Source organism: Euleptes europaea, chromosome 5, assembly GCF_029931775.1.
Source record: "Euleptes europaea isolate rEulEur1 chromosome 5, rEulEur1.hap1, whole genome shotgun sequence".
NCBI lineage: Eukaryota > Metazoa > Chordata > Lepidosauria > Squamata > Sphaerodactylidae > Euleptes > Euleptes europaea.
Window position 1 is genome coordinate 83,357,585 of NC_079316.1, and position 22,301 is coordinate 83,379,885.

A 22,301-nucleotide genomic window follows, 5' to 3' on the forward strand; every position below is an offset into this window, starting at 1 on the left:
CACTACCCCGCCAAACCGAGAAACCCCAGGGGGGGTCTTTGGGGAGGCGGAGTTTCAGTGAGGGCATGCAGTCGAGCCCCGGATAGCAAGCTCCATGTTCCCCCCCACACACACACCTTTTGGTCCCGTGGGAAAGTCTCTTCAGTTTGGGAGAGAGGTGCTATGGCCAGGGGCTCCGATGTCTCCATTTCAAAGTAGCCTTCCTATTGTAAAGCTACTCTGATCTCAAGGTGTGATTTTGCCGAAACCCTCTCTCTTCTGAAGTTGGAGAGAACTCTGATGTTTTGCATTTCAAAGCCATTACATGTAAACAATTCTAGTGTGTGCATCCTATAAAGCTGATCTGTAAAATCCGCTTCGCTATTCTAACCTTAAGTTGTATAGACCACTGAACTCGTTTGCTTTCTTAATAAAACTTTTTAAAATCTCTTCAACGTCTGGAGCGAAGAAAGCAGTATTTAAATTCGTCCTAAAACAGGATCCTAGAACTGTGGGGGAAGAATAAGTCCAGAGCCAAGTCATGTCTGAAGGTCGATAAAATCATGAAAAATGCAAAAGATGCCTCAAAGCAGTCCAGCAGGGACAGCGAAGTAAATACCCCTGCATAAATGGCTCCATACATAATATATGCATATCAAAGTTTAAGGGAGACCTTCCTTATTAGGCAAACAAACTAAAGTGAAAATGAAAAAGAAATAAAATTGCAATGGAATAGTCAGACAATTTTTTTATTCCATAATTACGACCTTTTTGTACCCCAGGCGCTGTATATTTATAGAATGTTAATTTATTTATGTTATTCATAGTCTATCTTTCTCATTGAGTTTCAAGTCAGATTACATAATGAAAGTTTCTTCAATCAATAAGATGAGGAAACAAATAATAAACAATATAATAGGACTAGGATTTCAGAAATCTGAAACAGAGCATAAGTATTACACATGACATATTAAACAGAGCCAGACAAAACAATTCCCACTGGTATACAATATAGTAGTAAAGAAAACCCCAGGTAGCATTTGGTAAATTTGTATCCTCCTCTGCCATTGGACTGTTGTGATTCATGTAAACAAAATACCATTAAACTCAAAATACAGAATATTTATTTACGGTGATTTCTCCATCAATTCTATGAGTGTATAGTACAGGCGTTGGGGGGCATTAAGACCTACAACAAAATCCCAGTGGTACCAGTCCGGAAAGCTGTGGTAGTAAACTAGGTTACTAATCTGAGGAAGTAAGAGAGACTCATCTTTGGGGTCTGCTATTTGATCCTTTTCAGCAGACCATATTGCAGTTTGTACAGGCATGTCTTCTAAATGATATGAAGGAGGAAAGGACTGAAACAAAAGGACAAGAGAATGCATCATTTTTTAAAAAAAATGTCATTAAGTACATATCAGTATATTTTATATCATACAACTGTTTTTGAAGTATGTAATAGAGATCAAGGAATGTGAGGTTTATGGAGCCCCCACTGTACATTATATTTCTTGATATTTCACAAGTTCATTAGGTTGATGCATTCTGTTAAGCAGTGAGTAAATTCTCTCCATTTCTGTTCTTTTTAATATATATATTTGTCAAAGATTACATGTCTATGTTTTGCATTATTAGTTTCATCTGATTATGTTCTGCTTTTACATGTTAAGCTGCTTTAGTGACCTTGTTTGGGCCAAAAATCAGGATATAAATGTAGATCAGTAAATATTTGCCTATGGAATGAATTGGCATTTATGTTTACTGATGAATTTATCTCCATTAAAAACTACACACTAAATTAAAACCTACATTTTTAATGCAAATATTCTATTTACATATTATTATGAATATTATCTGCTCGCAACATTTGGGTGAAAAGGTTGAAGGAGGGGGTTCCCAAGACTATGTTTAACCCTGCTTGTTTAATTCTTCGCAGCCCTCATTATTCTGCTCTACAACTAGGCATGTTTGGGAGAGAAAAAAGGAGACGGACAGCAGGGAAGCGAAGGGAAGGGCTGGGTTTAGTTAAACCGAATATGAAGCAATACCCAAATTTTGGAATAGTCTGGTCTCTAGCTTGCACTAGGGCAAAGCCTTTTGATGAGGTACTTTGTGTTAATAACTCATCTCTAGATAAATCCTAATGACACCAGAGTTGAAGATTTCGACATACATTTAATTCTCATATTTGACTGAGAGAGAGCTTCAAGAAATGACTTTTGGCATGATTGCTGAGTTCAGCCATAAATGTTGATATAAATTTCTGTTTATTTTGAGGTAGGACAAAAGTATATATGCGGGGGGGGGGGAATCTCATGAAACCAATTTGAGCCCACTAATAAATATAAAAAATGTATTCCAGCAATATATACATAAAGATGACAATACCAGTAATCACAACTCCTATAATAGTGCACTAATTAACTACATATAGTATAAATATGCATGAAAATAGTGAACAAAGAATTAAAGATATGACTATTGAATTGAGTCCAGTAGACATCTGTCAGACGTCCAACAGGCTAAAGTCCAGGACGTTTACAATTTGCTGTGATTGTGTGATTTAGAGCTCTGGACCTTAATGTAAGCCTTTTAGCAAAATAATCTGAAGACTACTCGAAATGGAATGTGTTAGCAAACCATAACTTTTTCTTGCCTTTTGCCTTTTGGAATATTAACAGATTTGTATTGGACTCAATTATTTATTCAATTATAATATATTTACAGTAGGGCTGTTGATTCGGTTCGTCCTGAACTGAAAAAAACTGCCGAATTTCCACGATTCGGTGGTTTCTGGTTCGGAATGAACCGAATTCAAAAAAGGTGGGAAACGGGGGGAGCCAAATTCCCTGACTTCGGGGTGTTTGGGAAATAAATTTGGCAAATTCAGGGTTCGGCTCCCTCCCGCCCGCGGCTTCACGGGGCTTTGCTGGAGGCGCACGGAGGGCCCTTTAAACAGATCTGCGCCTCCCAGCCGGGAGCTCCCAGCTGGGAGGCACAGATCTGTTTAAAGGGCCCCCCGTGTACCTTCATGGAAACCCCGTGAAGGCCCGCAGGGGGGGCCAAATTTTCCCCCGAACTCCGGATCTCGCCCGAATTTCAGGGATCCGAAGCGGGGGAGTTCGGACTTCGGCACGGCCCGAATTTAAAAGGGCCGAATTTTGCCGAAGCCAAACTTTACCAAAAAAAATTTTCAACAGCCCTAATTTACAGTGCATTCTTGAAGGGAAAGCAAACCATGATGTTAGGGACAGCACAACTGTGGCTCCTCAGAGGCTTCCCTAGGGTTGCCAACCTCCAGGTACGCCAACAAAACTATTCACCTATGCTGTAAAGTGTATGCTACAGATAAATGCCAGCACTAGGCTCTATATTCACAATCATTTATATAGCAAAAGAATTTACAAATAAAACATTCATACATCAACTAAGAACAGTGAGTGCACAAGTGTGAAACATACATTACAAACACATTAATTGTGCCATACACAAACAACAACACATACAAAGAAGATCAAAATCTTAATTTCATTATAATTCATCAATTGCTTTAAATGGCCCACCGCTTTAAGTGGCAATTTCTTTAAATGGCCCATTGTTTCAAGCAGTGGGTTTCCCGGCTCCTCCATTGAAAAATACAAGCAGCATTCACAATGGAGAATCTGTCTACATTCACTTGACTATTGCTTAACCTTTCTATGGAGGAGAATTGGATGGGGGTGACCCCTTCCAGACCCCATTAAATTTGACCCCCTGACCCAATCTCCTCCAAACTTGGGGGTTCTTGTAAGGAGAGTCCCTTGTAGCCACGCTGCAAATTTAGGGGCTCTACCTGCAAAAATGTCCCCCCAGGAGCCACAGAAAGCCAATCCTCCAAAAGCCAGATGTTTATCCAGCTTTTTCAGGGATGGCAAATTTGGCTTTGCCATCTTCCCCAGCTTTAGGGACTCGGTAAACCAGAACCTGAAATTTACCGAAATGGCTTTTTTCGGTATTTTTTTCAGTGTGGGTTTTGGAGAATTGGATGGGGGTGACCCCTTCCAGACCCCATTAAATTTGACCCCCTGACCCAATCTCCACCAAACTTGGGGGTTCTTGTAAGGAGAGTCCCTTGTAGCCACGCTGCAAATTTAGGGGCTCTACCTGCAAAAATGTCCCCCCAGGAGCCACAGAAAGCCAATCCTCCAAAAGCCAGATGTTTATCCAGCTTTTTCAGGGATGGCAAATTTGGCTTTGCCATCTTCCCCAGCTTTAGGGACTCGGTAAACCAGAACCTGAAATTTACCGAAATGGCTTTTTTCGGTATTTTTTTCAGTGTGGGTTTTACCAAATGCATAGCCCTAAGCAGGCGAGTGGGGAGGGGGTGGAATTTCTCCTTTTGTGTAGGGACCGTGAATAGGTATTTTAAAGGTTGCATTTAAAAAAGAGATTTGAGCAAGCATCAAAATTGACCCTGCATAAATGACCATATTGTTCTCTCTTACCTGGTTATATTTGGCCTGATTCTCACTTCCATAGTCAAAATATCTGAATAATCCTGATGCTGAAACCTATGGAAAGAGTGGATATTACAGGTTACTTGACAGAAACTGTCGGGACTTTGCCATGCTTTGCCATGGATCCTGCAGAATGTTTCTGCTGACAGAAGTGAGTCCATCAGTGGAGCCAAACTTCCCCACTTCTCCCTCTGCTGCAGCTCCCATTACCCCTGAAATGTTGCTGCTGGGGGATTGGAGATCCCAGAAACAGTATGAGAAGGAAACCAGCATTCTACAGTGGCAGGGGATAACCAATTGTGGGGGGGGGATCTCCCCACTCACAAATTTCATAAACTGGAGCTATCCTTGTGATTAACACAAGAAAGTCAAATAATGCAAAATGAAAAAGAGAGATGAAAGTTGGGGACAAATGTAATTATATATTTCCTTTTTCATAATCATCTCCAGGATCAAAGGCATTCCTGTGGACATTCCAGAGGCTTGGATGTACCTAGTGGGATTTTTGCATGTTGACTTAAGAAACCCATATGATATCATAAATTGCTTATGAAAGTTCCTTCAGTTTTGAAATCTGTACTATATAGCTTTAGTAGGGTTGCCAACCTCTATGTGGTGGCTGGAGATCTGCTATTACAACTGATCTCCAGGTGAGAGAGATCAGTTTCCCTGGAGAAAATGGCTGCTTTGGCAATTAAACTCTATGGCATTGAATACTCTCCCCTCTCCAAAGCCCATCCTCTACAGGCTACACCCTGAAAATCTCCAGGTATTTCCCAACCCGGAGTTGGCAACCCTAAGCTTTAGGCCTGCTGTTTGGAAAAACAAGAGTCCAAAGACCCTGTAAGTTCACAGAACGAGTATTATGATTCTTTGGATCCTGGCCCAAATATTAGGTACATTTCCTTCCAACTGAAAACCTCAGCTGTGGGAACTATATAATAAATATTTCCTGAATTAAAGAAGAGAGTTGGATTTTGAATTGTACCACCACCATAAATTGGGAAGTCTGTTTCTCCTGGAATTCTGTATATTCATTGGATGGATTGGTATAAAGCTTGCTAATCACTTAGGTCCTGAATTAAAATTCACCCCCCCCCATCTTCATGCTTCTAATAAGACCATTCATAACATATTGATTAGATGAACCCACATAACCACCACAAAACTGTATTCACAAAATAAGCTTCCACAAAACTGACTTTTGGTCAGTTTGCAGAGACCTAGGGAGATGCATTAGAATGAATGTCTCAAGTTAATATAGAATAATCGGGAGAAATTGTGGCTTGTTTCAGCAGGAAATGAATGGTCTTAGAACAGTAACACTTTCAGAACTGTGACCTTTACGAACTAAATGTGCAGTCTAAAAACAAAAACACATTAGGGGTTTAAACCAAAAAATAATAGTAAGAGTGCCTGCCTGTAGCTTTAAGAAATGCCCACTCAGTGGCTATTGTGGGGTTGCTGAGCAATCACGACAGTATTGCCAGCCTTCAAACTTTGCCTTCTATCAGGAAAAGGAGAGAGAGGGCTGGGCTCTTTCCAGAGGTGTTTGGCCTCTGAGGGAGGACTCAACACGGTAAGGCCCAGCAGCAACAACCAAGTGACTTCCTATGATCCAATTTGCATGACTCACCCAGGCCTGGTTATTAATGACAGCCGTCCCATGAAAGCCAGTGTAGTGTAGTGTGGTGTAGTGATTACAGTTTAAGACTAAGATCTGGGAGACCCAGGTTTACATCCCTAATCTGCTGTGATAGCTTACTGCGTGACCTTGGCTCAATCATACTTTTTCAGCTTCTACCTCACAGGATTGTTGTGAAGATAAAATGGAGGAGGAGAGAATGATGTAAGTTGTTCTGGGTCCCCATTGTGGAGGAAGGTGGGGTAGAAATAAATAAATAATAAATATAGCTGAAGATGGGGGCAGATAAAAGGTGGATTACTTGGTGAGTGGGAAGAAGAGAAGGAAGCAGGGAACAGTCAAGAAGAGGGGGAAAGGAAATAGTGTGAAAAGGGAATACAGGGGGAAATGAGGTCTTCCCCTCAAGCCCTTGGTGGTTCCCCACCATACATTTGGGGCTGGCCTGGTCACTGGCCCCATGCATCTGGGACTGTCCTGACCATTGGACATATACAACTGGGCCTGTCCTGACCTCCAGCACAATGCACAATTTTCCTGGGGAAAGGCTGCCAGGGGGAGGGAAGGAGGAAAAGCTTGAAGAAATGAGGCAGAAAAGGTTATGTTGGCTAGTGGGTGAGAAGGAGAGAAGGAAGCAAGAAGAGGGAGAAGCTATGGGGGAAAGTGCAGGTCCTGATGGGCTCCCTACCATGCAACTCGATCTGGCCAGCACCACACAGCTTGGCCGTAGTTTTCCCAGGGAAAGGCTGCCATAGGGATGTAAGGAAGGAAAGCTGAAGAAGAGGGTGGCTGTTAAAGTTAGGTTTGTTGGTGGGTGGGAAGAAGAGAGAAAGAGGAAAAAAATTAGAGCGGCTGCGGGGGCTTTAAGGAAAGGTAATGAGGAAATAATGGCAAAGGGAAAATGAGATGGCAAATGAAAGTCCTTGCAGGTCCCCTACTTGTCCTTGCCTAATTCTGACATGATCGTCACGTGTTCCTTGATGCTGCCTTCTCACATGCTCTGGTTTTAAATGTGATATAAAAAGTGGTATTTGTTGAGGAAAACCTGCAAGTAGTGATAGTTTGCATGCAAAGTTCTGGTTCTTTCTTTCTTTCTTTCTTTCTTTCTTTCTTTCTTTCTTTCTTTCTTTCTTTCTTTATTTATTTATTTATTTATTTATTTTAGGGCTGTTCAATTTAAAAAAAATTCAGTATAGTTTGGATTCGGCCGAATTCAGCCCATTTAGATTCAGGATATGCCGAAGTCCGAACTCCCCCACTTCGGATCCGTTCAATTCGGTGGGAATTCAAAGTTCGGGAAAAAAATTCAGCCGAATAAAGCCATTAAAAACACAATCGCGCCTTTCCGCGGCTCTGGGGGGGGGCATTTTTGGGGTTAGAGGTCCCAAACTTTTGGCAGAGCTTCAAAGGACGTTTATTGAAAGACTCCCCAAGTTTTGTAAAGATTGGGTCAGGGGGGGCTGAGATATGGGCCCTGAAAGGGTCCCCCCCACCGTTAATGTGCATCTCTCAGCAGAGCTTGCCGCCCACGCACAAAGCTCCCAGCCCCGACAACAGCTGAGAAATTTGCAAAACAACTGCAAAACAACACAACCTTGTTAAACAACACCTTTGCAACACACAACTGAAACCTCCCCCCTCAAACCAGGGAGCAAGAGACTCGAGGGGGAACACACACCCCAGGCAGAACCGACGAAAGCCCCCTTTGGCTTCCCCCCACCCACAGAAACTGCTCCCTCCCCACACACACACAGACTCTGCTTTCCCCCCCCACACACACATACACAGGAGAAAAAATATAGATTAAAGCCCCCAAAGGGGTCTTACTGTGGCTGTCTTCTGTTCCATCAAGAGGGGCTGAAGAGGACTTGTAATCCAAGATGATTCCAATTAGGCACGGGATGTTTTGCTCTGGAGATGCACAGGATCGGCTGATCCATTCATCCCAATAGGGAAAAGGGGAAAGGGGAAAGCCCATATCTCGGGACCCCCTGACCCAATGTTCACAAAACTTGGGGGGGGGTATCTTAAGAACACTGGTCTGAAACTCCGCTCAAAGTTTGGGATCTGCACCCCCAAAAATGCGCCCCCTGCAGCCATGGAAAGAGAAAAGGGGGGAGGCGATATTTCTGCCCCCACTGAACCCATCTTTACAAAACTTGGGTAGTATCTTAAGAATAATTGACTGAAGCTATGCTAAAAGTTTGGGGGCTATATCCCCAAAAAAGCGCCCCCTGCAGCCACAGAAATGGAAAAAGGGGGGAGGTAATAGGGGGAGAGCCCATATCTCGAGACCCCCTGACCCAATGTTTACAAAACTGGGAGGGTATCTTAAGAACACTGGTCTGAAACTCCACTCAAAGTTTGGGATCTGTACCCCCAAAAATGCACCCCCTGCAGCCATGGAAAGAAAAAGGGGGGAGCCCATATCTCGGGACCCCCTGACCCAATGTTTACAAAACTTGGGGGGTATCTTAAGAAGCTTCATCTGAAGCTCCAGTGAAAGTTTTGTGTCTGTACCCCAAAAAATACACCCCCTGCAGCCACAGAAAGGAGCGAATGTGCACAAGCACCCCCACACACACGAGGATTTCGCTCTCTCTCTCTTTCTCTCTGGCCGGGCCGCACATCAGCTGATTCCCCCAGTACTCAATCCTGACTGATTGGCCAGAAGAAGACCCAGCTTGGCCACCGATTGGCCGGGGGAGGAGAACGCTGCTTACTGACGGTTATGCTGCTTACTGATGGCCCCGAATTTGCCTTATTTATTTGCGAACTCCCGAACTCGCTGAATTCGGCCCCCCGGTTGCCCGCCAGTTTTGAGTTCGGTTCCTCCCAAAGTAAAAACCACCGAATCAGGGGAAATTCGGCTGATTTCCAGTTCGGGCCGAACCGAATCAACAGCCCTAATTTATTTTGCTGTCAAGTTGCTGCTGACTTAACAGTGAACTCATAGGTTTTCAAGAAAGGGATGTTCACCATTGCCTGCCTCTGCATAGCAACCACAGACTTCCTTGGTTGTCTCCCATCTAAGTACTTTTCAGGGGTGACCCTGCCTAGCTTCTGAGGTCTGACAAAATTGGGCTAGCCTTGGCCATCCAGGTCAGGGCAAACTATCCTAGTTTTATTATGAAATTAAACCATGGTTTCACATTATGTCTGAACTGAGCTATTATGTTATAGCCCTGTAGAATACCACTGCTGGGTGTGCATATTCAAACCTGTCTCCAGTGAAGAATGGTTTTGACTGATCCCCCATCTGGAAGGTGAGATAGATATACATCTGCTCGGCTCTGCAAAGAAGGAAAGGAAAATTGAAACGTTGCTTGTGTTTTTTAAAGAATTGTCCACAAGCTGCTTGCTTCTTGTCAGGGGCTAGGCTCTGCTTGCAAATGATAAGCAGATCATCTAGAGATGCATGGATATGGCCATTTTTATTTTTGTTGTCATTGAGAGATTTCCCTTCTATTCATTTTTGTTACTCATAGTTCTGATTCATTTCTTTCTTTTATGCCACTTCTTTACCATTTATATCTTTAGCGGCAGAGTGATAACAGCAAAGGAAATCCACTACTGTATCCATGAACTGCTGTCCGGTAGTACTATTTCAAATAATAGGAGGCCTCTTACATCTTGCCCTAGAGGAGAAAGTGGCAGATATCTCAGCAGCATGCTGCCACTATTGGTCTTATGACCCCCCACTGAGCTGACTCTGAACTGTGACTCAGAAGCCTCAGAGGTGGTGTCTGAGGAGCCAGAAACAGGGCCTGGGGGAGCAAAAGAAACTCAGGAAGACCCCTGCATGCTAGATGCCCCTGGCCCATCTGTGCCCCTGAGGTACCCGCAGTTTAGAGTTGCCAGCTCCCGGTTGGGAATTACCCAGAGATTTTCAGGGTGGAGCCTGAGGAGGGTGGAGTTTGATGAGGAGAGTCCAATTGCCAAAGCGGCCGTTTTCTCCAGGAGAACTGATCTCTATCGGCTGGAGATCAGTTGTAATAGCGGGAGATCTCCAGCTAGTACTTGGAGGTTGGCAACCTTATTGCAGTTGGAGCTCCTCCATGAGAACTTCCCTTAGTCCACCCCCCCCCCATTGCTGGGACAACTAAGCACCAGCTGGAGACATGACCCACAAGCCCACCAGGATCTGCCTCCACCCTGCAAGTAGTTAAAAGTTGTGGTTTGGAGGGGTGAACTCTAATCTGGAGAACCGGGTTTGATTCCCCACACCTCCACATGAGCGGCAGACGCTAATCTGTTGAACCCTAATCTGGTGATTTAGCCAGGATCGAACGCAGGTTAGGCAAAACGCATGCGTTCAATCCTGGCTGATTCCTGGCTGAAACAGGGAATAAAGGAGGCTAAAGAAACCATGCATTTTCGCCCTAAGAGTGCCTTTTGTCAGTCTGGGCTGTCCAAGCAATTCTAATACACTAAAATTGGGCTGTCTTGAAAATAGTCATGAGACTCTTGACATGTACCAAACTGCTGGACAGAATTCTAACTGAGCTCTGTTGTGATGAGCATATAAAACCAGTGCAATACCACAGCACTGGCTCCTACTATGCTTCTGGCCGCAATTCAAAATGGTATTTTTGTATTTCAAAGCCCTGCACTTCTTAGGGGGTTGACATTTTTGCTTCCCTCATCCCCCCCCCATCCAATTATAGCTAGTACTGCCAGTGTGTGTGTGTGTGACAAAGTAATACAATATGCATGACAATATCCACATTCAACATTGGGATTTGTCTGTTCTGCCAGGCAATGAAAGTATCTATGCAGCATGACAATAGGAAGCATTGCCTAGACACATGGGCAAAAGGGATGTATTCCTTCCTCACTCTGTTTAGAATAAAAGTACTGATGAGTCGTGTGGCACCATGACATTATTTTTTTTTTTCTGTGTTCCTTAGAGGGCTGAGAGCATACAAAAAAAAAAAAAAAAGGAATCCTAAAAAGAGAACATAAAATCAGCAGTGTTGAAGAGCCATGGTCCTGAAAATGGGTGCAAAAATGCTACCAAAGACCACTAAGATAGGAGCATTTTCTGAGCATTTTTAAATCTTTGAAAGTTAACTTTTTGCCCTTAGAATCAGATCTCATGGAAATTTGCCCCTGCCCTAACAGTAATTGCATTGGAAGCAAAGCACTTAGTAATTGTTACCTTTTCTGCAAGTATCTACATACCATATTTGTATTTGCTGTATTTAATCCACCTGAAGAAAACAAATAGAGACAGATCTTCTTCATGAAAGCTGTATCACATAACTTGAAGACAGTGTCTCTCACAGACTTGCGTGAGAAAATGATGTCATTGCTAATGAATATTTTCTGTGGAAACATAAAGTATCAGTAACTGAATTTGGAAAAACATGTCTTTTCAGGACTGTCTCTGACTTCTGCAGAGTACCTAAGCCCACCTGGAAGTACTGAAACTCTAAGTTTTGCAAATAATACTTTATAATCTTAGCGGCTGGAGTCTACTCTGGAGGAGACTCAGTGATGTCTGGCATTAGCTGTTTCCAGAAATGATTCGAGACCTGCTAATACTCTGGCACAGCTCCCATTTATTTCAAGGGGATTTGTGAGAGGCAGCTCTCATAAGACTGTGTTGTCGATCTGCTTTAATTTGATTGTTTTAGAGTCACTACTAAAACTCAACTAAAACTGAAGCTTAATTAGAGGTAGCCCTGGCTAATTTTGAGGGAAGCTAGACTAATTTTGATAGAAATAGAGGAGTTCCTCAGAGAATCTCCACATATCCCGACAACCAATATGTGAAAACAATTTGTATTCACTGTCAGAGAAAAGGGAACCCCTGTTCAGTTCTGGTTGTGAAGCACAGGCTATATTAATGGAGGAAACACAGTTCCCAAAGCATCTGTTGCATTTCTGCACCACTTGCAGCTATTTCCTAGAAAACAAGCTTCACAAAGTAGAACCATTTAAATTGGAGGTTAGAAGGGATGTGCTGGCAGTGGATGAAGTTTTGGAAATAAGTCTGCCAGCTGAAGGAGATTTGGGTTGAAGTTCTTTGTTTCTCGTGTTTTTGGCATGGATGGAGCCAGAAGCCTTCACGCACCTGTGGCAATCTTGGGAGCATTTATGACTGCTGATTGAGATCAGGGCTGAGCTTATGTTCCTCCTTCGTTACAGGCAATTAAATCTGCATGTGGCCAATGGCACAAGGCGCTTGGAAAGAGCCAAAGACGGGATCTTGGCTTTTAGACCATGGCTTGCAGTGTGATGCCCTGAGTGAGCTGCGTCAGTAGATCCAAAACTCCTCCAGTATGTTGGAGTTGTACATGTTTGTTTAAATTGTATTTTTTTTCATGTCATCATAAGCCACTCTGACTGAACTCCAGTGAGGAAGAAAGTGAATTAGAGATTCTTAAATAAATACAGGTTGAGTATCCCTTAACTGGACATCCAAAAACAGAATGACCCGAAACCAGACTTCTAAGACAAAACCCGTAGTTAATGAGGCAGACAAGTCTGGAGGAAACATTTTTAAAAGCCATCCAGCGCGATGCCTCCTCACCCATAGAGGACCCATTTCCTGGTCCCTCAACTGCTTCTGATGTTTCTTCTAACCTAAAAAAATAAAATACTGTATACACAGCATTGTAGGTTGAGACTGAACATGTACCGTTGTTAGCTTGTTTGTTGTTGCTCTTATTTAACAGCTGATACAGGTATTCTGGTGATATAGTTACACTGCTTTCTGATGGTTCAATGTATACAAAATTACTAAAAATACTGTTTAAAATTACATTCAGGCTATGTGTATAAAGTGTATATAAATATATATATAAAACATAAATGAATTTTGTGTTTAGGCTTGGGTCCAATCCCCAAGATATCTCATTATGTATATGCAAATATTCCAAAATATTCCAAAGCACAGAAAGATCTGAAATATGTAACACTTCTGGTCCCAAGCATTCTGGTTAAGGGATTCTTGACCTGTACATTTTAGGTGGGTAGTTATGTTAGTCTCTAGTTGTGTAACAAAATTTGTCTAGTAACACCTTAAAGAGCAAGCCAAAAAGACCCACACATTTTTCCAGGGTATAAGCTTTAGTGAACAAAAGTTCTCATCCTCAAATACTAGATACTTTGTCAGACTTTAATGTACCACTGTTTTAAATGAATGAGTGAATCAATTATGCTGGTTCCTATAAATACCCATAGCAGCCTACAGCAAGTAACCACAGACGTAGTTTAGGGTATATTAAAGTATAAAGGTCTCTGGGAAAGGTCAGCAGAGCGAGACAGAGAATTCTGCAAACCAGGATATAAAATGCAGGGACATTTGCTGAGCACAGTTTCTACAACAAGAAGTCATGGCCATGCATTGTGTCTCTCCCCACATCCTGGGTTGTATGCATCTTTTCTCATCATTGTGTTTGCTTTGATGTTTATAAACACAGTTGCTGCAATACATTGCTTACATACATAGCTTACTGAAGGAAACAGAACAAAACCTTCTTTACTGTTTCTTACACTGCAATACTTCTGTTTATCTTCTGAAGCCAATGAATGTAAATGTCTGCCATTGTAAAAAAAATGACAACGGAAAGCAATCAATTGTATGTCTGGCTGTTTGGTGTCATTGTCTAGCTGTTAGAAGTTGGTCCACATTAAAATATTTTAGCTGGTCCATATAGAAATGTTGTCATCTATTTGTAACCAGAGCTACACCTTTATAAGCCCATTAACATCAGTGGATTTAGAACAGTGTAACTGTGCTTAGGATCACACCATTCATTTCCAAGTTTTGGAAAGAGACTTTCAGATTTGTTGCACCCTTACACTTCTTTGTTTGCAACAGTTTTAAAATACAGATTGATCAGCCAATACCTTGATGAAGGTTTCAGGAAGAAAGAGGAGTAGTCTTATTTGAGGGATTGACGCATGCTTAAAAGAAACCAATGGTGCCAAGGCAATAAACATTTTGATTTTTTGTGACAGCTTTGGAAAAGCCGAAAATGCTATGAAACCTGGAAAAAAGAAAGTGGGTGTTTACAACTTCTTATAAGAATGTAGTGAGAAATCTATTCAACAGTACACTGAAGGGGTACTCAGACCCTATGGAATCATGCAAACTGGTACATGGTTTCTCAGCTTTCAGACAGTTGCAGAAATGTAAGGAACAAAGTTATTCCTCCTCCTCTATCACCACCTTAAGCTGTGTTTTTTAAAAAATATGTTAATGAATAGGTGGATTTTAGGGGGTTTGTCCCTGAATCCACCTAGAACCACTAGTTTCATTCTTATGCCTACCAAACCCTGAACCTATTTCAAAAAACGCCATTCACCCTGTGATGAACAAAGAGTTAATCTTTGAGAGAAGCTCAGAGAAAGGGAGTGGGTGGAGCTAAGGAGCTCACACTCTCTTTTCTGAAGAAAGGAATTGATTCTGATATTGGTAACCTGCGTTTTCAGTAGCTGTGTTTGACTCTGAGAACCTAATTATTCAGATTTGCCTAAGCTGGTGTGACAGGCAGAGATTGGGAGGAAAGGGACCCTTTCTCAGGTCACTGGAAGGAAACAGACTCTGGGAAGGAGATATTCCAAATACAGGGGGTTGTTAAGTGATTAGTGCCACAGAAGTGGGGTAGACCTATAGTGAGAGGTGGAAGAGTGATTTGCGGAGAAATATCCATACTTCTGTGTTTCTCTGGGGAAGAGAGATTGTAGGGTCTCTACCTTCCTTGTTAGTTAGGCAGCTGAGTCTGAATAGAAACATCTATAAGAAGTTCTGGGAACTGAACTGAAATAGTGAACTGAATCTAAGAATTGGAATTCTGTACCATCTAAGCCATCTAAGATCTATGCCTTTTCTGAAGTGAATCTTATAAAAATAGCTCTGGTTCTATGCTTTTCCTAACTACAGTTTCCCCTCTAAATCCATCCCTTGTACACTGTTTAATAAATCTCTGTTACTTGTTTGTTAACTTGAAAAAGCCTCTGGTGTCTCAGTTTCTTCTGAAGTAAAATAAGTAAAGGGGATAAGAAGGAGAAAAATTAAAACTCTAAATAAACATTATGGCAAACAAGCAAAGCTCTCTCTCTCTCTTCCTCAGCATGCGCAGGGAGTGGGGGATCATGATACAACGTTATCTCCTTTAGCTACAATAATCACTGGGCTCTGTTGCTGGAACTGCTGAAAGTATTGGGCTATACTCATTCATTTACTCTTATGCCCATTATAAACTCTGTCCTGATCCTGGATATATGATATTGACAGAGAGTTCTTTGGGTTTTGCTGCTGGAAAGTTCTGAAATGACTTTTCCTATGCAAAATCTTGGAGCATTGGGTTGGGTCTGTACAGTAGATCCAGAGCAACTATGACAAATCTTGGAATCCAGTACAGATATTGGAATCCCTACTTTCCTTTCCTCCCCTGTACAACCACAACTTGAGAGCCAGCATGGTGTAGTGGCTAAGAGCGGCAGACTCTAATCTGGAGAATCAGGTTTGATTCCCCCACTGCTCCACATGAAGCCTGCTGGGTGACCTTTGGCCAGTCACAGTTCTTTCAGAACTCTCTCAGCCCACATGGAGGCAAGCAATGGCAAACCACCTCTGTTAGTCTCTTGCCTTGAAAACCCTATGGGGTCACCATAAGTCAGCTGTGACTTGACTAGAGATGGGAAGGCCCAGAAAAAAACTGGAAATATTGGGGGAAAAACAGGTTTTTTCCTGTTTTTCTCCAAAGCTATTTTTTCCCGAAAAAATGGGGGGGGGGTGGAGTGTGTGGAATATGTTCTTTTCCAATGATAAATAATATATCTATGAACATGGTATTCTGCCAAACATCTCCCTCCTGCAACATGGTGGCAAGGTCTCTGCACCACACATCCTCTGACACCTCTTGCATCTTGCTTACTGCAGATTCCTGCATCTTCTGCTGCAAGTGAAAGAATTTGGTCTATGTTTGGTAATATTCATACCAAATCAAGAAACAAACTGACCCGTGAAAAAGGTAGAAAACTTGTTTCAATCCGTGCAAACTTAAAGTTTTTAGAAGTCCATGAGAAAAATGACAAAGAGGAAGAGGAAGAAGAAATGGAAAATGATAGCAGTAGTTCAGAAAATGAGATAGAATAAACTGCATGTATATGTTGTGTCTTCTGTTTCTTCTTTTTTAAAGCACCACTCAAAGGGTAGACCTTCTATGGAGCTTAAATATTGAGGTGGGCCTTAACTTTATTTGCTGTTGGTGCTAAGGGGCAAATATGATTATTTTTTATGTTGATGGTTTCTTGGATTTTTGGTGGTTTTGAGGGAAAGGGGGGTGGTTACCTGTTTTATTGCAAACATAATACTTTTATATACACTGCGTTTCACGCAATTTGTAAATCTACTCAACACTGAACTTTTTTTTCAATTTTTCCAAAATTTCTATTTTTTTCCAGAAAAAACACAGGGGGGAAAAAGTTTTTTTCTCATGGCTTCAAAATTTTCGGAAATTTTACATCTCTAGACTTGACAGCACTTTTTACCACCATCACAACCCACCTGCACCCCTTTCTCCCTGAAAAGGCCTGTGTGCAATAGAAGTGAATTGAACAGTGAGTATGAAGGGGTTTTTGAACAATAATTCTGATGGTTGAACCCAGAGGCATGATTGTGCCCAAGGACCCAACAAAGGGATGGTTGGATTGTGAGGGGCCAATCGCTAGAATGTGAAGGAGCTGAGAACCTTCCAATGGCCCATCAGAGCAGAATATAGTATAGAGAGTAAGACAGAGAAGTTAATTTTGTTCCAATTTAGCTTACCAAGAGTAGTGCCTTGAGAATGGCCAATGAAATATAATTGCTTTTGCCCAGTCTTCTGCAGAATAAAATTTATTGTTGCAGGAATATCAAACATGGCCATTTCATGGAAACTGAAAATAAAAAAGCAATGTCTGACTTTTAAAATGTTATTGAAATATTAGTGAAATTCTCTCTTGTTAGTTACCAAATTGTTCCATTTTGAGTTCAGACATGTAGGTTCTGTCATTTAGTTTGGTGTATTTCTCTATAAGGAATACGGATACTTTACTTTTAAATATTGTTTATGGTGGTCTTAAGTGATTAACATTAGAATAACACCAAGGGAAAAGGTAACAAGCAACAGACAACTAGAATCAAATGAGATTGTTCATTTTATTAGAGATGCTGAAAATTTTCATAGGGTACTCTTAATATCATAAAGAGGGATCTATAGGTATCTGTGCCCTAACCTGGATAGCCCAAGTTAGCCCAATCTTGTCAAATCTCAGAAGCTAAGCAGGTGGGTGAGCCCTGTTTAGTACTTGGATGGGAGCCCACCAAGGAAATGTAGGGATGCTACACAGCAGCAGACAATGACAAACTACCTCTGAATATCTCTTGCCTTTAAAACCCTATGGGGTCATGATAAGGTAGTTGTAACTTGACAGTAAAAAAAAAAGTCTTCAGAACATTGAATTAGTACGGAGTATGTCTTCTTGCAAATAAAGCAATATTTCTTCAATAGCTGTTAAAATATAACAGAATACTATCAATTGGTATTACTTTTCATTCCATATCACCTGAAATCCCAAAATTCATCTTGGTTTATGGAGAAATTCTGATGTTTCTGACACCAGCTAGTTCCTCTGCTGTTTCCCAGCCAGACATCATAGCCAGCATCTGCTAAAATGAAACCAAGGCTGTTGTAGGCCATATTTGCAATCCAGCTGCTAGCTTCTGTAAATAGTCCATGTTGGAGAAGCACAACAGGCTTTGGATCTAATTTTTGAAAACAGTAAAAAAAGGACTAGGTGTAATATTACACAATAGCAAAGACATTGTTGATGGATCTCATCTGCATGTTAAAATTTATAATTATTTTTGTGATAAAAATAATGTGGGGGAAATTGCACCCTGGGTATATTTTTTAGAGGAAGAATGAATGGGAAGAAGGTCAACAACTTTGATGTTTTAGGACAATGTGCCACAGAAATACAGAATTAGGGCTGTGCATAACAAAATTACTGAACTGAAGATATACATGGAAATCACTGGTTCAGGCCATTACTATGATGCTCCTAAATCATAACATAAATCTGAGATTCTTAGATATTATGACCCCCCCCCCCCCGGAACAATCTGTGTTGCTTTTCATCATGGGTGCTGCTTGTGATCTAGAGCATGTCCTTGTGTTTTTCTTTGATTCTGCTTATTTCCTAAGCAATATATACATATTAGGGTTGTGCAAAAAAAAATGATGATTTTCGGGTTCGTGTTTATTGGGTCCATTTTTTGGGGAAACCTGAAATAAGCCAAATACCCATACCTGTAAATATGGGCATTCGGCTTATTTTCGGGTTTCCTGAAAATAAAATGGGCCTGGGAGGGGGTCATTTTTCACGGTAGAGCCCCCCCCAAATTTGCAGCATAGTTTGAAGGGACTCTCCTTGCATGACCCCCAAAGTTTGGTGAAGATTGGGTCAGGGGGTCTGATTTTATGGGGTTTGGAAGGGGTCATCCCTTCCTCCATAGCGAAATATTGTGAAGTTTACAATGATTCTCGGGGGGGGGGGGTGTCCCATTCTAGACCCTATAAAATTGGACCCAATCTTCACCAAACTTCAGGGGTCATGCAAGGAGATTCCCTTCAAGCTACACTGCGAATTTGGGATTCTACCTCAAAAAATCACCCCCCCCAGGAGAATTTTAAAAATACTTAAATTTTAGACTTGTGGTAACGGCTGCCATTTGTTTCCTCCCTCAAGACACTAATTTTCTCATGGTTAATTGCAGGGTTACAATCAATCATGGGAAATCATGTTTGTAATGGCCGCTTCCTTCCTTTCTTAAGAGTCGTGGGGAAACTCAATTTCCCATGATCGATTGCCCTTAGGGCAAGATGTGCCTCCAAGCCCTGGTGTCTGTACCCTCATTTTCAGAGGTGAGGTGGGTAGCAACTAGAGCCAGGGCATTTTCTTTGGTGCCATCTTGCCTTTTTAACACCTTACCCCTTGAGGCTGACCTCGTGCCTACTTTACTTTCTTTTAGGCCCCAGGTTAAAACACAGCTTTTTTATCCAGGCTTTTAAGTAGGGTTTAAAAAAATCTAATTGGCTTTTAAACGGTCGGTTTCTGTTTTATGGATAGTGTTTCCACTGATTATGTATAATGGCTTAGTTTTTTATGTCTTTTATATACTGTGTTTTTTAATTGGAAGCCACCTGGGGTAGGACTCTGAAGGGGAAGCACAGAAATGTTGTATATACAACAAAATGAAAATGAAATTTAAAGAGAAGAGAATAATGGCATGCAAATATTCATTCTGGCCATCCAACAGAGATACAATTTGCAAAAGTATCTACTAGAACCTAAAGCTAAGGAGAGGAAGGGCCTTTTTAAATTAAACTGATACAGAAAAGAAAAATTAATATTATTTATTCTACTTTGCCATAGGACGGGAAACCAGGATTTTGCCTGCCCATGCACATGTTTGGGAAAAAGAAAGGATTTTAGTAACATTTCACATTTTTAAAGACTTTTTATCCTATTTGATGTAAGTGTGCTTCGTATGAATTTTTAAAGTGATCAAATACCTCTGGTTTGATTTTTCTTTCCAAAGGGAATTCTGTATATTGTCAAATAATAACCATCCTCTGTCAAGATTTCATAGTCCTCACTAGGGTATCCTTGGTAGCAAATCAACTCACTCTGAAAAGAGAAAAAGTAAACTCTTGAGATGGTTCAGGTAAGAATATTTTAATCTTTTTTTTTTTTTAATGTGATGAATTTCTGTGTTCGGCTATTCCACAAGGCTGTGTAGTAAACATGCGGAGAAGGGAAGCATTGATACTTAGAACTGATCACTGTAATCTCAACAGATATGTAAGATTGCTGGAAATCTCTGGGTAATTTATTACAAATTGTGCAGTTCTTCTGTTTCTTTTCAAGAAAAGTTTTGCATCTCCTTTGCTTCCATCTTCCCCTATCCCCTACAGACTTGCTCTTCAGTGCCTAATCCAGTGCCAACTATAAGATCTCAAATATATGCCCCTCCCAACCCCAGTGTCTGGGGTCGGCCACCCCCCCTGCACTTGCCTGACAGAAGGAGGCAGGAGAGACAGTGGGCAGAGGAAGGCCAGCCAGGCCCGATGGAGGCACCATGGAAGCTGCAGGGTGGCACAATGGCTGGCAATGTCAGCAAGAGTGGCACCGCCTGAGCAACAGCTGCCTCCCACAGAAGCAGGCCCCACAAGGCAAAGCGGGCCAGAGAAAGTGAGCACTGAGGCACCAGGGGGAGTCATAGGGTTGCCATGTCCCTCTTCGCTGCCAGCGGGAGATTTTTGGGGTGGAGCCTGAGGAGGGTGGGGATTGGGAGGGGAGGGACTGCAATGCCATAAAATCCAATGGCCAAAGCAGCCACTTTCTCCAGGGGAACTGATCTCTTATTGGCTTGAAATCAGTTGTAATAGCAGGAGCTCTCCAGCTGGTATCTGGAGGTTGGCAATCCTACGAAAGAATTAAGGGCAGGTGAGGATTGCAGCTTCCAGGGACCTGCCCGAAGAGGTGGCACTGGAGCCTGAGGGTTTTGAGTGAGGGAAGAAGGGGAGGGACCTGTAACCGGGTCCTCATTGTCCCTAGGTCCTGCCAATCAGGAAGTCTTGGCTATGCAGCAAAGGTGATTGAGAGAGCATGGGTTTGTTCCTTCCCCAGGGGGATCCCTTCAATGGTGGACTTGAAGGCAGCTGAGGAGGAAGAGTGAGGTCCTTCTGAAGAAATCTGTGGAAGGGTGAGACCCTGGCAGGGGAGAGGCAGTTGGGTGAAGGCAACCCCCGCCTTGCTTCATTAAGGCATCTGAGAGACTGTCCTAGTAGCCAAAGAAAGATCCTGCAGCACCCGACTCTGCCTCAGAGGCCCCAGATGCAGACACCCAGTTCAGAGCCTCTCGTACTCCATTATGATAAACTAATTTTAGATCACTTAACTTACAACATTCATATGAACTTCAGGATTTTCATCTCGGTTTCGGTTGTTGACTTCTTCTGAGCTTGCAATTGCTTGTATTAGGCATACAATCACAACAAACCACCTCATCTTATTCCTGTTAAAAGGGGAGGTGGACAAGAAAGAAAACAAAGAAAAATGCACACAAATATTTTCATTAATAATGCTGACAACCTATATATATTAAATCCTCTCTAGTCATAACTCTATATGGGTTTCTGTGTAACTATGAGGACTCTAGCTAACCATGAGCTTCCCCATTCAGAAACATTAATGCAGTGAATGGGGAAGTCCTTATGCTCTCATGAGTTCTGACTCATGAGCCAGCGTGGTGTAGTGGTTAAGAGTGGTGGTTTGGAGTGGTGGACTCTGATCTGGAGAACCGGGTTTGATTCCTCACTCCTCCATATGACCGGCGGATGCTAATCTGGTGAACCGGGTTGGTTTCCCCACTCTTCCACATGAAGCCAGCTGGGTGATTTTGGGCCAGTCACACTCTCTCAGCCTCACCTACCTCACAAGGTGTCTGTTATGGGGGGGGGAAAGGGAAGGTGATTGTAAGCAGGTTTGATTCTGCCTTAAGTGGTGGAGAAAGTCGGCATATAAAAACCAACTCTTCTTCTACTACTACTACTACTACTACTACTACTACTACTACCACTACAGCGTAAAACAGATTGTGCATACATATGTAGTGATGCGTACCTTAAAATAAATATGATATTTTTCAGATCCAGTTCTCAGGGATCTGGAAAATATCAGCATTTCTAGTTAGCTCGTTTTCAAATACCAACTTGGTATTCAGAAGAAGAGGAGGAGTTGGTTTTTATACCCCTCTTTTGTCTACTGAAAGGAGTCTCAAAGTGGCTTACAAATTCCTTCCCTCCCTCCCCCCCCACAACAGGTACCTTGTGAGGTAGGTTAGGATGAGAGAGTTCTGAGAGAACTGTGACTAGCACAAGGACACTCAGCAGGCTGCATGTGGAGGTTCTCCAGATTAGAGTCCACTGCTCATGTGGAGGGGCAGGAAATCAAACCTGGTTCTCCAGATTGGACTCCACCGCTCTTGATCACTACACCATGCTGGCTCTCAGATATGGGTCGTTTACCCGCCCCCTCCCAGGATTCTGATATTATTTGGCTTTATTATTTCCTATGGGGAATCTTTCAAGGGGGTGAAAGGCTATTTTTCAAGC

The 22,301-nt window shown here is 42.1% G+C and overlaps 1 protein-coding gene across 1 annotated transcript; it reads right to left on the reverse strand.

The window, feature by feature from the left end:
• Positions 1 to 1,106: 1,106 nt before the first annotated feature.
• Positions 1,107 to 21,195, reverse strand: LOC130478346 (lipase member M-like). Its single transcript, XM_056850493.1, has 9 exons — positions 21,091 to 21,195; positions 19,698 to 19,812; positions 17,686 to 17,884; positions 16,907 to 17,016; positions 13,981 to 14,120; positions 11,305 to 11,448; positions 9,342 to 9,413; positions 4,467 to 4,532; positions 1,107 to 1,340 (listed from the first exon to the last, which is right to left on the reverse strand). Exons 1-9 carry the CDS (start codon positions 21,193 to 21,195, stop codon positions 1,107 to 1,109), a joined length of 1,185 nt encoding a protein of 394 aa, XP_056706471.1.
• Between the last annotated feature and the right edge of the window lie 1,106 nt (positions 21,196 to 22,301).

What these genes read in the sequence shown, in the direction of transcription:
- LOC130478346 (XM_056850493.1), bottom strand. Translation starts at nt 21,195, where the DNA reads ATGAGGTGGTTTGTTGTGATTGTATGCCTAATACAAGCAATTGCAAGC. An exon ending in TTCTCAAGGCACTACTCTTG is followed by an intron (nt 14,121 to 16,906) that starts GTAAGCTAAATT and finishes TCTTTTTTCCAG; the next exon opens with GTTTCATAGCATTTTCGGCT. An exon ending in TTCCTGAAACCTTCATCAAG is followed by an intron (nt 11,449 to 13,980) that starts GTATTGGCTGAT and finishes ATGTTTCCACAG; the next exon opens with AAAATATTCATTAGCAATGA.